General features: G+C 35.6%; 1 protein-coding gene across 2 annotated transcripts in view; it reads left to right on the top strand.

The window, feature by feature from the left end:
* Positions 1-1,155: 1,155 nt before the first annotated feature.
* wnt7bb (wingless-type MMTV integration site family, member 7Bb) overlaps positions 1,156-16,980 on the top strand; it is a 40,492-nt gene continuing 24,667 nt past the window's right edge. Inside the window, exons 1-2 of one of the 2 annotated variants that reach the window (XM_051884959.1) lie at positions 1,156-1,648; positions 15,181-15,407. In XM_051884959.1, coding sequence (XP_051740919.1) covers positions 1,578-1,648; positions 15,181-15,407 — 298 coding nt within the window. In that variant the 5' untranslated portion in view covers positions 1,156-1,577. Of the gene's footprint in view, positions 1,649-4,379; positions 4,715-15,180; positions 15,408-16,980 lie in introns of those variants that run through there. The other variant, XM_051884958.1, reaches the window with a different exon arrangement.

The following is a 16,980-nucleotide window of genomic DNA, read 5'->3' as shown; positions in this document are numbered from 1 at the left end:
GAGTTGTAGGCATGCCAGCTGGTATGAACCATCGACAGGCACTGCCATACCACACACACACACACACACAAAATACCACCCAAAACCATATGAACGCATGTAGAATAGAAAATATCTTGAGTTACCACAGCAACGTTTTTCTACTAAGAATGCAGAGTATTAATTATAAGCTTTAAAGTATTAGTTTCTCAGAATATGCTTATTAAATGTACTCCATATAATCCAGTGAAATCATATGTGTAATCCTGGGCGGTTGCAGTGAGATGTTTGCTCTTTACCACAAGGGGGAGTGTTGTTTTCTCATTGCTCAGATACAAACAGTCTCTTACTGAACCTGTACTGAAACTGCATGATAGTATATATGGAAAAGTGTATATTTTAGATGTTTGTTTTTATTCTAATCTTTAGCTTCTGTGTAGTTCACTTATTTGAAATGTTCACTATTGCAATTAATATATCATGCAACTGCTGATGTATTAAATCTCTAACTGCCTGAGTTTTGCATATGCATCTTTTTAAACCTCAGATTTGGTGATTTTTTTTGTTGCCTATTTGTCTCCTAAAGTTCCTTAGAGGATATAAAAACAGACACAATTCAATCAACTCAGTTGTTGATGTACAGTAAGATTACAGAGCTTATAAAATGTATGCATTTTTTGAAGACTTTTTTTGATCTTGAGAACATTGTTGAGATCTCTCTAGAGGAGACACATGTGAGATTACTGAGGTCTTTTTCTCCTCAGGAGAAACATCTGAGATGCAGGAGTTTCTTTGCTGCCATTTTAACCCGAAACGATTACGATATTAAATATCTTTTGGGAATGCATCCATAAAATCAACCACTGATTCAAATGCATTGCTTAATATCATGTTTGTGCCCACAAAACATGTTTTTATGGAGGTACATAGCATCAACCAACCTCTGATTCAAATGCATTGCTTGCACACACAAAATACCTTTAAATGTGTAAAAGGGATCGAATCAACTGAGAAAATCTCGTTCCCGCCTCCCCCAAGTCATGAAATATCAACCATGAAACGTATGCATGGAATGATCACTTGATTGTGCAACAGACTTACAGCCAATTTCATTATGAAAAGAGAGGGTTGAGCCTCGATGCCTTTCATTTGCGGTCTGTGCAGCCGAAGCACGTGTTTCATGCCTGTAAAATGCTCTCATCTGTGAGTGTAAAGCCGAAGGGGCGTGGATAAAGGCTTGTGTTACCTGCCCTAGACTTTCACCTGCGGAGAAATGGAAAGAATTTAACAAACCAGCAGCAGCAGCAGCAGTCGATGAGAGAGAGAGAGAGAGAGAGAGAGAGGAGGAGGAACTTGAAGCTCACGGCAGGTTCACCTGAAAACATTCGACTCGCTCCTCCTTGAAAACACAGCGTTTGTAACCCTCAATTTGCTTTCAAACCTGAGAACGAGACGGCAAAGCATCCTCGATCTGAACCCTGACTATGGCTCTCAGATTTCTAACTTTACAGGGAATCAGAAAGACCCGTCGGAGAGACAGAAACAGCGTGTTTACCTGCGCAGGTGGAACGGAGTGATTTCTGCACTGACTGGACACCATGGTCAGACCCCTACGCTTGTGGATCTTTAACGTGCTCCTGTATTTCGGCATCATTTATTCTAGGCTCGGGTGAGTGGAGGAGATGCATTATGCTACGTAAATGCGCTTTAAATGCAATGCAAACGTACAGAAGGTGATCGGCATTGCTTGCTCTGGGAGTTGATGTTTACATTTGGGTAGTTGATGCGTAACATCAAAATCAACATGATTTTAAGTTAAAATTAAAGCACTTTTGAATCTATTTTGCCTTCATTAGTTCTTTTTAAAAGATCCTGCACTGTAAAAAATTACCATTTTTTTCTTTTGTCAAATCAACTTAGATAATTAATGTGGTTCAGATAACATAATATTTTGAGTTTCAATCGTCTTCATTGTATTAACTCAAATTTTTAATTTCAATGAACTCAAAATTTTAACTTGCTTTTTTAAGTTAAACCAACTATTCTTTTTTACAGTGTGTGGTGTGATAATGCACTTTTATTATCCCAATTAGTATGAGATCATAAAAGACGCATTAGCAAAATGCCGTTTAAAATAGTTTTTGGTGAATTATAGCATGTCACACCTAAGATTTTGTCAACTTAACTCTGTTTTCTAATGGGAAAAGGTTCTTTAATGCATATATTTATGCATTTCGCTCCAAAACACTAACCTTAAATTTAACAAACATGACATTTTGATTTATTTTGGCTCACGTTTGTTGAGTAAAATCATGGAGCAATAACTTTTTTTGTTGAGTCCTGTCCTGTGCTTTATAATATGTTCATTTGCATTGCATTTATTGCCATTATAAATACATGCAATTGATTTTCAGATCTGTACACCTGCTGCAGCTCTCAGGTTTGAAAGCTATTTGAGGAGTTTAAGGTATTCTTTTGAGTGAATTTGATCTTTACAGCTATTTTTCCACCTTAGTTAACTAGTTTAAAGGAAGATTCATCTGTGGTTTACTCTCTTTCTCTTGCTTTCACCTCTCTATAGCCTCAGTAATAACAGCATGCCGAGTTGTATTTCCACATTCCTTTACCCTCGAGTTTTGCAAGACCTCACCTGAATTCTTTAGGGATTTGTTCGTATTCCAACAGAGGGTCGCCTGTCATCTAGTCTATTCATGATTTACTTTTATATTTAACTCTTTTTTTATGCTGTACATTTGAGAAATTATACTCTCGGCAATGAAAAATGGAATTACTATATCATATCTAGATCTGTGCCTTTCTGCATGCACAAACAGATGAAGGATCATAGCTTTATCCATCTTTTGAAGTGGAAATCCATTCATGCCGCTGTTATTTATCCAAAACAGGTGATTATATGCAGCTTACAGTGACTTATAAAATAGAAAACCTCTTTTTTCTCCTCATTTTTGGACTCTTGCAAGCACATTTGTCATTATGTCAAAGCTCTGAGATTAATCATGCAATCTTTAGAAGACAGAAGATTGCTCCCAAGACCTCATATGACTGAAAGCATGCTTTGAGATCTTCAGATAATGTGGGGTCTCGTCAGGTCAAACCTGTTTTGTCACCCCTCAGGCTTGATATCTGTCACTATACCCCCTTCACCCTCTTTCTCTAAGATATACAGCACATGCAGGTACAAGCATTGCATTTCACTCAGCGCATTAATAAAGCCGGCCTACAGATTTATGGGTTATCTTTGGACTAGTGTATGTTAACTTAACTGTACTCATTTTTTATCTTCTAAAAAGGTTCCTTAATGGTTCAATTAAGGACCTATAAACAAAAAAAGTTTAGTAGCCTAGCTACCAAAAATTGTTCCGCTGTTGTTACAAGCCATTATCTAGTGGGAAAGTAAAATTCTGTCAATTCGAAGATTCTAACAGAAAGCTCTCGAGATTCTACTGTTGCTATGGTGACTTCCGCGGCGAGAATGTTGTGATAACGCGTTTTAATCCTGCAAAGTTTTTTTTTATTATATATTTTTTTTAATTATGTACATTTATAACACTATATTTAGTATTATATTACATTTGCATTAAATGACAAAAAACTAGTTAACGTTGCAGCGGCTATGGGAGTGATGGAAAAAATGACATCTTTCTCTCTTCTGACTGCCGTTATCAATCGCTCTCTATTTTTTCCCTCTTTTTGAAAGTTGTGAAAACACTATTATGGAGTTTTTCTTTTGCTATTTGCACAAATGGAAACACAAAAAATATATTTAATGTAATCTCTCATTCAACCGCTATAATTTTTCTTAACTATGACGACCTCCGCTACTGAGAAACACGGGAATGTAAAAAGGGTCTATTTCTGTCGAAATAACCTACATATTTACTTGCATACACGTTGTAAGATGGTTGAGTTACTACAAAAGAAGACAGCAAGGAAGCGTAGCTATTTTCACTTAGCTGATAGTAAATAAAGGCACAAGTCACATCGCTAAATAGACAAGCAACCGCTATATATTGTTTATCACATTATTATAAACGTTTACATGTCTTCTCAACTTAATATTTTGTTTTGAAAGTCTTCTAAATTACGTTTGGATAGTATGAGGGCCGCTAAAATACAGACTAAACCTAACCGATTTCGCGCCAAAAATCCAGGAAGCATTCGCACACTGCTAGAAGTAAACAAAATGTATATTTTCGGTTAAATAAATATATGAAGCGCTTAGATAATATTTAAAGCTTTGAAGTTAAGTTGTGCTTGCATTAGGGAGCCTCGTTACCTCTCCAGCGGGCACGGACGCGATGTCAGTGTGGCCCCTAGTGGCCCCTTTATCCAAAAGTGGGCGGATGGTGGTGTGATGGTGCCGTCCTCTGCCCAATGGCAGCCCGGAGTCTCCGGAGAGGAGAGAGCCACTTCTGTTTCCATCCCCAAATCCCCCCAAAACCATCAGCCCGCTCCGACCGAACGAACTGCGCGATGACACAGCGCGTCTCCTTCGCACACACACGCGTCTGGGAGTTACGCGCGGCGTAAAGGAAGCTCCGTTACCGAACATCACGGACGCGCAACTGGAACTAAACGCGTTTCTTTCTCTCAGTCCGTCGGAAAGCGTCCGTTCGCCTCCATATGTCACCATGATCCTCTTCTCATCGCGCAGTGTGCTGCTGTCTGTCTATTATCCACAGATCTTCCTCATCCTCACCAGCGGGAGCTACCTGTAAGTTTACAAACGTCTAAATCTGTTGATTTCATGTTCATACAAAACCAGTCTGAAGTTTGGACGCACTTTACTGTGTCTTACGATGGCTTCGGCTTTAAATTAGTTTTACAGACAGTGAGCTTATGCGTGAATTTCTTTACAAAACTAGCATTTAAATGCATGTTTTGAAGTGGATTAGTTGGACAGTTGATGGAAAACCACCTAACAAGTGTCTAGCATGCATGGGGACTCCTTCAATGCTGTTTTAAAACGCATCACTCACAAAATCCCAAAGGAACATGCATTCCAATTTGGAATTCCAAGATTCCAATTTGGAACTTCATGGAAAATTCGATTGTAATCAAACAAATAAGACTCCATTGGATGAATCCCTCTTATCGGAGAGAAAAAAATATTATTTGAGTCTTATTGCATTCCATGAACTATCATAACTCAGTTGGGAATTGCATGTTTTAGAAGATCTAGTTTTTGTTTTATGCTTGAAACCATCAAGAACATTCATGCTAAAGAAATGACAAAGTTCTTTAGGATTGATCCAGAGTCAGCTTCAATCTAGAGACTAAGAAGAAGCGTTTCATTTGTGTAATATATTCATTATGTTGATCACTACCTTATTCCCAAACTTCCATTTGTGTTATTCTAGAGTTTTACTATTATACTATAATGTTATAGACATGTCCAAACCTTTGACTGATTGTGTACAAGGATGGATTAATAAAACATTAACATTTAGTATTGATCTATAGGGAGATTTCTGCATCTGGAGGGGGCTTTTATTGAATGAACTCATGACAGATTGTGTAAATATGGTAGTTAATATTTAGATAAGCTTAATGAGTGATGTGATGTTGATGGTGTTGAGACTCTTAGGAACCTCCACTTGCGTTCAAATGCAAGATTCGGACTGTATTTTGATAGATTCTTTGATCTTGTGTGAATCTGAAAGTTTAAAGGGTGAAGATAAGTTCATGAAGCTACAATGTAAATACTGTTTGTTTTGTCAGGTGACCTTGAGATGTGCTTCATCTACGTTAACAGGTTTTATTCAAGATTATTTAATATGACTGCACCACTGGTAATCCTTTTTAGAGTCAGGATAGATAGAATTATTTATGAAACATTGTTTGTTACGGTGTAGAAGAGGATATTAAAGTGCATATCTGGTTCTGGTTGGGAAATGTAAGTGTTGTTCAGTGTTGAAGTTGAATGGAAGAGAATTTCATTTGGCCACTGAGTGGCAGAGAAGTTCAGTAAGATTCATATATAAACTGTGTGTGTTCAATTATGAGTTTCTTTGGTTTTACAGACAGACGGTTTCTCAGTTTAACCTTCACCTGCTCTAAACACCGCCAGCATCCATCTTACGCCTTTTGCATGCAAATGCAATCGATTATACTAATGAAGTAGGGGGGCTAGTTGTCACACTTGAGTGAATAGTTCAGTTCATGTTTATTTCTGTGCAGTCACAAACCTCAAAGTCTTGACTACAAACAAACAATTCTGTTATTGCTAGGGGCAAGTTGTCACAATATAAGGGGTATACTATTCATATAATAAGCTATTTAAAGACTTTTCAGCATAATGTAAACAGTAAATGAGGATGAAAAATCATTCATTAACATACATGCATTTGACCAACACACCCAGCACAACCCAAGTCGGGTTAAAAATGGACAAACCCAGCGGTTGGGTTAAATGTTTGACCAACGTGCTGGGCAGTTTTATGTAACTCAACTATTGTTTAAAAATGACTATATGTCTGACTTAAAATGAACCCAAAATAGGTTGGAAATTAAAAATCAGATACATAATTACTAGAGGCAACAATAATAATCAAAACATTTATTAATAAGCAATTTAATAAATGTTTATTGTTTAATTATTATTCATTAAACTTATTGATAAATGTTCATTTATTAAACAATGTTAATTTCCAACATACTTACATACAATATAGTAATTTTTAAACAATAGTTGGGTTAAATAAAACTACCCAGCAGGTTGGTCAAACATTTAACCCAACCGCTGGGTTTGTTCATTTCCAACCCAACTTGGGTTGAAAATGAATGCATTTTTTTAGAGTACAGATATTATTAATCAACAAATTGAATAAAATGCATGTGACAAGTTGCCCCGAGCTGACTTTTATTACATTAAAAAATACCCTTGTCCAACCTTTCAGATATATAGTTGTGTTTTATTGTGGAATTTTACTTTGGCAGACAGAATTCGCAAAAATATCAATTCTAAAAATTTAACAGAAAACAAAAGCATCTTTTAACGCAAAGCTTTTGAGATAAAGCCCTTATGACAACTTCCATGTGTGACAACTAGCCCCAGTCTTCCCTGTATTTACACGGAGCTCCACAAAATATGCATTGTAGTTAATTAGTGTTACTTCAGTAAATAAAAAACGAACGTGAACATTCATCTCCTCCAAGTGAACTTCTGAGCAGCACGTTTGACTGACAGCGATGCGTTTGGTCTGTCAAATTACTTTCCTAATCATTTCTTCTGAAAACCTTGTTGTGTCTCTTTGTTAAATGACCTCCAGACCAGACCAAGGTCTTAATTTAGCAGCTGGAGACCCCAAACTCAATTTTTAAAATAGATGTGGGTTTTTTGTTGCCATTTAAGCGGGTGAGTCTATGTATAGCGTTGGTTTTCACATCACAAACGACACTATTGTTTGCTTTTACATTTTAAACCGCCTTTATGCGGCACATTGCAAATGTGATACATTTTGTGGAAATAATGGCTTTTAAAGAGAGGTTAAAAAGGAAGAACGTGGCTCACGCTAATAGTTATGGGCATGTTTGAGTTTTTTAGGAAGGCCGTGGTGGGAGCAAAAGCATCAAGGAATCTCTCATCTACTTCATCTGGATGTTTTTAATAGTTTTATGAGGAAAATTTGGTCTCAAAGTTTTACATTTGTTCCCCTCCAATTCTGCATTAATAGTTGCATACTGAAATACTCAAAAGTGATGTTGTTCCTCAGTATTTTGTCTTGTTTTCCAGTACAAATATCTAAACATTTTTAAATCAAGATACTTTTACTTGAGATGCTAAAAAATGATATTTAGTCTTGTTTTCTGAAAAATATATCAACATTTTGCTGAAAATAAGAAAAATGTCTGACATTAGAGTCAGAAAAATCAATGTTTTCTCTTTGAATTAAGTTGTAGTTTTTCTTTTTCCACTGGCAGATTTTTTTCTTCGCCATTTTTCAGACTTAATATCTTAAGTCATTTTGCATCTCCAGTAAATGTGTCTTGATTTAAGAATGTTTAGATATTTGTACTGGAAAACAAGACAAAAATACCATGTAAGAACTTGGACTTTCCCAGATATTACAGTTTATTTTCAAACAAAACCCATAATTTACCCTCCTGAAACCACCCGCCATCATAGCAGCATAACAATTTAATCTCAGATAATAAAAAAGATCTTATTTTGTGAGAAATATCAATTCATTATGTCCCATTATTAGTATGAAAGATGCTTTGCTATTCTCAAAGAGACGTAGTTTTAATAAATTGCAGTTTTAGACGCATAAATAGGCCCATAAAAGTCACATTTCCTCTTTTTTTCTGAATGCTCGGAGATGTAGTCTGAGGTTTGAGAGTTTTCTGGTGCCAGTTCATCCATGTTGGTAGTTTTGAGTTTGTTTTAGCAGGATTTGTTTTAAGTAGAATGGACTGGGTGATAGCTGGAGCCAAGCGCACAGGGAACATTTATTTTCTTGTGTTTAAAAGTAGAGTGCATTTACTCATCCTGGGGATTATTTATTCCTCATTTACCAGGAAATCCTACTCATGTTTGAAATCTTCCTTGTGAGACAGAACTGATTTATTTTGTCATATTTTATATGGACCACAATTAAACTTACATTTGAGGCTATTTATGTGTAGGGTCGTTTGGTAAAAACACGGTTATTTTCAGATGGGAAAATACCATGCGTGTTTTGTTGGAGTTATTACCTGTGTGGTCAGAAAACACGAGGACTAGTTAAGAAGCCATTAAACATGCAGCTAGCAGGTTGCAATTTGTATTTTGAGAAGTAGAGGTTGATGTGCATCTTAATATTTTATTCTTAAACAGTCATTTTAAAAGTATTCCTCAGCTATAAAGTTAAGGAGAATGTGAATGTGTTAAAGCTCAGATCATTTGAGAAATTCATTTTGAGATCTCTGATATTTGATTGCAGACTTTGGGATCTTGGGAAGGTTTGAGACATTGTTGGGATCTATTATGGATCTCCAGGTCAAACAGGTCTTTTTTTCTCATGCAGAGTATCAGAAGACAAGCAAAAATGCACTCTTATTGATGTTATTTTGACATATTAAATCTCAATGTTTGACTTTTCTTCAGGTCATTGCGTTGCACTTTACATCACAATAACCTGCTCTGAAGGACACTGTCTATATTCAACTTGTTTAACCAAAGACATCACTTGTTTAACCAGAAATAACGTCAGTTGGTACTTTATGACTGTGGATGAGCAGGACAGCCATAATAAGAGGTTTTAAATGAAAGCCAAATAAATACAAAAAAAAGGGTGGAGCATTTCATTTGTTTCTAGAGCAGCATGTTCTGCAGCCCAAAATCTGATTTATGGAGCTATGGGAAAAAACATTTGCAGATGAAACTATGTGATGACTATATCATAATATTAGTTTTGCAAATCCTGTATTCTCATCATACAAAATTCACAAAAAGTTATTGTGTGTGTGTATTTTTGGCCATTTGTGTTTTGCACATTATAGCTCATTATGTGGTTACTCTAGGGTGTTGTTATGCAGTTGCTACAGTGTTTTGAGTGTTTTGTATCTCGTTATGTGGTTGCCAGGGTGTTGTCATGCAGTTGCTAAGGTGTTTTGAATGTTTTGTATCTCATTGGTGTTGTTATGCAGTTGCTAAGGTGCTTTGAGTGTTTTGGATCTCTTTATGTGGTTGCCAGGGTGTTGTTATGCAGTTGCGAAGGTGTTTTGAATGTTTTGTAGCTCGTTATGTGGTTGCCAGGGTGTTGTTGATTTGTATCTCGTTATATGGTTGCCAGGGTGTTGTTATGCAGTTGCTAAGGTGCTTTGAGTGTTTTGGATCTCTTTATGTGGTTGCCAGGGTGTTGTTATGCAGTTGCGAAGGTGCTTTGAGTGTTTTGGATCTCATTATGTGGTTGCCAGGGTGTTGTTATTTAGTTGCGAAGGTGCTTTGAGTGTTTTGTATCTTGTTATGTGGTTGCCAGGGTGTTGTTATGCAGTTGCGAAGGTGCTTTAGTGTTTTGTATCTCCTTATGTGGTTACCAGGGTGTTGTTGTGCAGTTGCTAAGGTGCTTTGAGTGTTTTGTATCTCGTTATGTGGTTGCCAGGGTGTTGTTATGCAGTTGCGAAGGTGCTTTAGTGTTTTGTATCTCCTTATCTGGTTGCCAGGGTGTTGTTGTGCAGTTGCTAAGGTGCTTTGAGTGTTTTGGATCTCTTTATGTGGTTGCCAGGGTGTTGTTGATTTGTATCTCGTTATATGGTTGCCAGGGTGTTGTTATGCAGTTGTGAAGGTGCTTTGAGTGTTTTGTATCTCCTTATGTGGTTGCTAGGGTGTTGTTATGCAGTTGCTACTGTTTTGTAGCTTGTTATGTGGTTGCCAGGGTGTTGTTATGCAGTTGCGAAGGTGCTTTGAGTGTTTTGTATCTCCTTATGTGGTTGCTAGGGTGTTGTTATGCAGTTGTGAAGGTGCTTTGAGTGTTTTGTATCTCCTTATGTGGTTGCCAGGGTGTTGTTATGCAGTTGGTAAAGTGAAAGTATTTTAAAATGTAATTTATTCCTGTGATCAAAGCTGAATTACTCCAGTCTTCAGTGTCACATGATCCTTCAGAAATCATTCTAATATGCTGATTTGCTGCTCAAGAAACATTTATGATCATTATCAATGTTGAAAACAGTTGTGCTGCTTCACATTTTGATGAATGAATGACAACAGAATGTTTTGTAACATTATAAATGTCTTTACTGTTACTTTTGATTAGTTTAAATGCATCCTTGCTGAATGAAAAATGACCCCAAACCCCAGTATTGTAACTATATTTACAATCAATATTTATCGCACTTTGTCTGCCATTTAGAAGCATTTTGCATTGCATTATGGGATTACCAAAGATAGGTGGTATGCTTCCTTTAGAATTTGGCCAAAATCAGGTACGTTAGTACTTTTTGAATGCGCCTATGATGCTCTCTAGGTAGGCAGCTCACTTGGTTTGGAACACAACTATGGATTTGGCAGGGAAACTTCATAGTCCTCATAGCGGCTCACCTAATGCCCAAACACACGGGTTTGGAAGGCTTTGGAGGCGCTGCATTGTGCCGCTATATTAACGTGTGGTCAAGTGTTAGTTTGTGTTCGCAGAAGGGTTTAAATAAACACACACTTTTAGCTGCTCGCCCCTCGATTATATGCAGAAACAGGAGATGTTTCTTAAACACAGAGCGAAAGGGGTCCCTCACACATGTGCTTTTGTATTTAAGAGTAATTCTTAAGCCTTTGTGGACATGGAAACACAACCAGAAAAGAATCAAACCAGCCGTATCCGATTTCCAATGAACATTCCTCGTCTTTGTTTCGCAGTGTTTGATCTATTTTGACGTGGAATCCATAAGTCGCAGCTATTCTCCCAGCAGCGACACCGACCCGTCCACTCCTGCGTGCCTTTTTTTTGCTGACACACGCATTGCTTGTTGCAACTCGCCTCGCTTGCGGTGGAGTCCTCTGCGGCCCGTGACGTCATTCTTCAAAGTTGGCATGCGTCTTGCCGAGTTTTTACAGCGCTCGTCTCTGACATGTTTGAAAGGCACATATCTGAACGGGTTTCAGTGCTCGTAAACATAGAAGCCTGCTTGTTTAGCCGCGCGGGTTCATGCGAACACAGAGTGGTGAAAATACTCAGCATGCATTTTAAGAGCGCTGTATCAACACGAAAAGCCCTATGATGACAGAGATGTGTGCGTTTGGAACATGACCCACTTTGTGTGGTCACAGTTGCATGAAAATATGACTTGAATCAAAAAAAGGGGCATGAAAAATTTGATCTTTATAACCAGTAACACATTGTTCTATTCTGTTCTGTTATGTGTAGTATCCCAGTTCTGTTCTTTTCTATTCTATTCAGTTATGTTTTATTGTGTTCAGTGGTGGGTCTATTTTATTTTATTCAATGTCATGTTCAGTGGTGGTGTTCAATTCTATTCTGTTTTGTTCAGTTATATTCTGTACAGTTTTATTCTATCATGATTCATGTCATGTTCAGTTATGCTGTTCTGGTCTGTTTAATTTTATTGAATTTTATTAATTCATGTACAGTTATGGTTTTATTTTCTGTTCTATTTGTTTTTGTCCTATTCTGGTCTACTGTTACATCTTATTCTATTCTGATTCTATTCTAAATTACAGTTATGTGTTTGCATATTCGCTTCTGTTCAGTTCTACTCTTACATTCTGCTCACTTTTAGTCATGTTAATTTATGCTGTTGTGGTCTATTAAATTCTATTGCATTTTCATTCACGTTAAGTTCAATTGCTTTTTTCTGTTCTATTTGTTTTTGTTCTATTCTGCTCTACAGTTATGTCTTGGTTTATTCTATTATGATTCTATTCTATGTTATAGTTATGCTTTTGCATATTCACTTCTGTTACATTCTATTCTTGTTTGTTCAATTACATTCTACTCACTTTTATTCTGTCATGTTTAATTATGCTGTTCTGGTCTTTTCAATTCTATTTTATTCATTCACATTCAGTTATGTTTTTCTTGTCTATTCTATTTGTTTTTGTCCCATTTTGCTTTACAGTTATGTCTTGGTTGATTCTATTATGTCCTGTTGATTCTATTCTATATTAAGGTTTTTCACTATGCACTTCTGTTCAATTCTATTCTTTTTTGTTAAATTACATTCTACTCACTTTTATTAAATGTCATGTTCACTTATTGCTGTTCTGGTCTATCCAATTCTACTGTATTTTATTCACTCATATTCTGCTATATTTTTCTTTGTCTACTGTAATTGTCCTATTCTGCTCTACAATTATGTTGGTCTATTCTGTTCAGATTCTATTCTATGTTACAGTTATGCTTTTGCTTATTCACTTCTGTAACTGTTCCGTTCTGTTTTGTTCAGTTACATTCTGCTCACTTTTATTCTGTCATGTTGAATTATGCTGTTCTAGTCTTTTCAATTCTATTTTATTCATTCACGTTCAGTTATGTTTTTCTTGTCTATTCTATTTTTTTTTTTTTTGTCCCATTTGGCCTTACGGTTATGTCTTGGTCGATTCTATTCTGTCTTGTTGATTCTATTCTATATTAAAGTTTTTTGTTGGCCTATTCACTTCTGTTCAATTCTATTCTGTTTTGTTCAATTGCATTCCACTCACTTTTATTAAATGTCATGCTCAGTTATTGCTGTTCTGGTCTATTTAATTATATTTTTTATTAATTCATGTTCAGTTGTTTATTCTATTCTATTTGTTTTTGTACTGTTCTGCTCTACAGTTATGTCTTGGTTTATTCTATTCTGATTCTATTCTATGTTACAGTTATGCTTTTGCATATACACTTCTATTCTGTTTTGTTCAATTACATTCTGCTATGTTCAATTATGCTGTTCTGGTCTATTAAATTCTATTTTATTTATCCACATTCAGTTATGATTTTCTTTTCTATTCTATTCTATTTGTTTTTGTCCCATTTTGCTGAATGGTTGTGTTGGTCTATTCTATTCTGTTCTGTTGATTCTATATCAAAGTTTTTCATTGGCCTATTCACTTCTGTTCAATTCTATTCTGTTTTGTTAAATTACATTCTACTCACTTTTATTCAATGTCAGATTCAGTGGTGGTGTTTGATTCTATTCTGTTTTGTTCAGTTATATTCTGTTCAGTTTTATTCTATCATGATGATTCATGTCATGTTCAGTTATGCTGTTCTGGTCTGTTTAATTCTATTAAATTTTATTCTTTCACGTACAGTTATGGTTTTCTTTTCTGTTCTATTTGTCTTTGTCCTATGCTACTCTACTGTTACGTCTTGGATTATTATATTCTGATTCTATTCTAAATTACAGTTTTGTGTTTGCATATTCACTTCTGTTCCATTCTATTCTTACATTCTGCTCACTTTTATTCTGTTATGTTCATTTATGCTGTTCTGGTCTATTCAATTCTATTGTATTTTATTCATTCATGTTCAGTTGTTTTTTCTACTGTTTTTGTTCTATTCTGCTCTACAGTTATGTCTTGGTTTATTCTATTATGATTCTATTCTATGTTACAGTTATGCTTTTGCATATTCACTTCTGTTCAATTCTGTTTTGTTTTGTTCAGTTACATTCTGCTCACTTTTATTCTGTCATGTTCGATTATGCTGTTGTGGTCTATTCAATTCTATTTTATTTATTCACATTCAGTTGTTTTTTTCTATTCTATTTGTTTTTATCTAATTTTGCTATATGGTTATGTCTTGGTCTATTCTATTCTGTCCTGTTAATTCTATTCCATATTAAAGTTTTTCATTGGCCTATTCACTTCTGTTCAATTCCATTCTGTTTTGTTCAGTTACACTCTATTCACTTTTATGAAATATCATGTTCAGCTATTGCTGGTGTATTTTATTCATTCATGTTCAGCTGATTTTTTCTATTCTATTTGTTTTATTCTGCTCTACAGTTATGTCTTGGTCTATTCTATTCTGATTCTATTCTATGTTACAGTTACGCTTTTGCATATTCACTTCTGTTCAATTCTATTTTGTTATGTTCAATTACATTCTACTCACTTTTATTCTGTCATGTTCAGTTATGCTGTGCTGGTCTTTTCAATTCTATTTTATTCATTCACATTCAGTTATGTTTTTCTTTTTCTGTTCTATTTTTTTTTTGTCCTATTTTGCTCTACAGTTATGTCTTGGTCCATTCTATTTTGTCCTGTTAATTCTATTTAATATTAAAGTTTTTCATTGACCTATTCACTTCTGTCCAGTTCTATTTTTATCAATTATATTCTACTCGCTTCTTCTTGCTTTTATTTCCTATTGTGACGTATATCTGAGTGAAACGGCTTCTGGAACAAGAACAAATGTAGGGCAGGGCTTGATTGGATGGTTGTGGTTTGCTATTGGTGGATCTCATGTGAGTGACAGGTTGCCCCACCCTCGTCATCAGAGAAGAGATGTCGCTGCAAGAGGGAGGGGAAGTTATTTTCATTAAAGTTTACGAGGCACAAAAAACTAATGATGTGCACGGATAAATCATTTATAATAAATACTGCAATATTCCAGAAAAAATAAGAATTGTCAATTGTGATTTCATGGGGACTTTAAGATAGGTGTGTGTTTAAGTTGTAAACCAACCATCAACGCTGTGATGCATTAATGTCCATCCCCTTTCTTTACTGTTTGGTTTTGTGTCTCTTCTGTCCCACAGGGCTCTTTCCTCTGTGGTGGCCCTTGGTGCGAACATCATTTGCAATAAGATCCCCGGTCTCGCACCCCGCCAGCGTGCCATCTGCCAGAGCCGGCCCGACGCTATCATCGTGATCGGAGAGGGGGCACAGCTGGGCATCAACGAATGCCAGTACCAGTTTCGATACGGCCGCTGGAACTGCTCGGCGCTGGGTGAACGCACGGTCTTCGGACAGGAGCTGCGAGTAGGTCAGTGGTCGTCGCAGGTCTTTGTCACGCTTGGTTTGTTTTCGGGGTGGTGTGGACCAAATCTGCATTCAAACAATATCACTGAGACTTGCAAATATCTGTTAACATTCCCATTCATGTCAATGGCGGGTGCTTAAACCTCAGGTTGATCCTGAAACTGTCATTTTGTGAATTTCACAAGACAATTCATGGATAATTCATCTCAAAATCAAGAAAAAATTATATTTTGCATGAAGACAGTACAGCCTATTTTTTGGACCATTAAGATCTTTTGCAGTTTGACATTATTTTCATTTCCAAAATCAAGATATTTTTTTCTTTTATGCTTTTTTAATACCCATAATACTTTTTTAATTCACATAAAACTAAATGGTGAGGGTGATCTGTATACTATTAATTAGTGCGGTCAGATCGATTAATCACGATTAATCGCATCTAACATACAAGTTTGTAAATATATAATATGTGTGTGTGTGTGTGTATATATATATATATATATATATATATATATATATATATATATATATATATATATATATATATATATATATGTTATACTTACATATTTCCTAGTCCCGGTTAAAAGCCTAGCAGCAAGCATTTTGAACCAACTGCAGATGTGAAAGTGATGCATGAGAGACACCATAATATAATGAATTACAATAGTCCAATCTGGACGTAATAAAAGCATGCATAATAAATTCCAAATCATTAAAAGACAAAAAAGGTTTCAATTTCGCTATATTCCTTAATTGGAGAAAACCACCTCTAACCACAGAATTGATATGCTTATCAAATTTTAACTCAAAAAGAACTCCAAGACTCTTTGCTTTATTATGTACCTTGGATTTAAAAAGGCCTAATTGGTTAATTATATGTTTGGAAGAACTTGGAGGGCTAAACACTACTACTTGGCTGCCATCCACTCCTTAATATCATTAAAACAATAAAAGAGAGACTGTAAGGCCGAATTATTCCCAGTTTTTATAGGGGGAAAAAGCTGAGTATCATTAAGATCATAAAGATGATAATATACATTATGTTTCTGACAAATATCAGCCAAAGGAAGCATGTAAATAGAAAATAAGACTGGACCCAATATCGAACCTTGGGGAACCCCACACTTAATTAGAGCAGAAGAGGATGAAAAATTCCCTAATTCCACAGAAAAAGTTCTCCCAGAAAGATATGAATTAAACCAATTAAGAGCATTTCCTTGAATCCCTGCCCACAGTCTTAAACACTCTAAAAATATATCATGCAATATAGTATCAAATGTTAAATGCGGCAGTCAAATCAATTAAAACTAAAATTGCACACTTTCCTGAATCGACAGCCAAAAACAAATCATATATATATATATATATATATATATATATTATTTTAGTGAGAAAAAAGTGCAATACAATGTATTTTTGTATTCAAATGTATTTTAATGAGTATTAATTAAACATAGAAACTATAAACTGTAAATATGTCCAGGAAAAGATTTTAAATCTTGAATAATGCTGAAATGCATTACAGTTGGGAAAATGAACTGCAAAAAAATGTTAATGGTCTTAAAAATTCTTTA

This window comes from Ctenopharyngodon idella, chromosome 24 (genome assembly GCF_019924925.1).
Source record: "Ctenopharyngodon idella isolate HZGC_01 chromosome 24, HZGC01, whole genome shotgun sequence".
Taxonomy (NCBI): domain Eukaryota; kingdom Metazoa; phylum Chordata; class Actinopteri; order Cypriniformes; family Xenocyprididae; genus Ctenopharyngodon; species Ctenopharyngodon idella.
The sequence above is the reverse complement of the archived record's forward strand: the minus strand, read 5'-3'. Positions and strand labels throughout refer to the sequence as shown.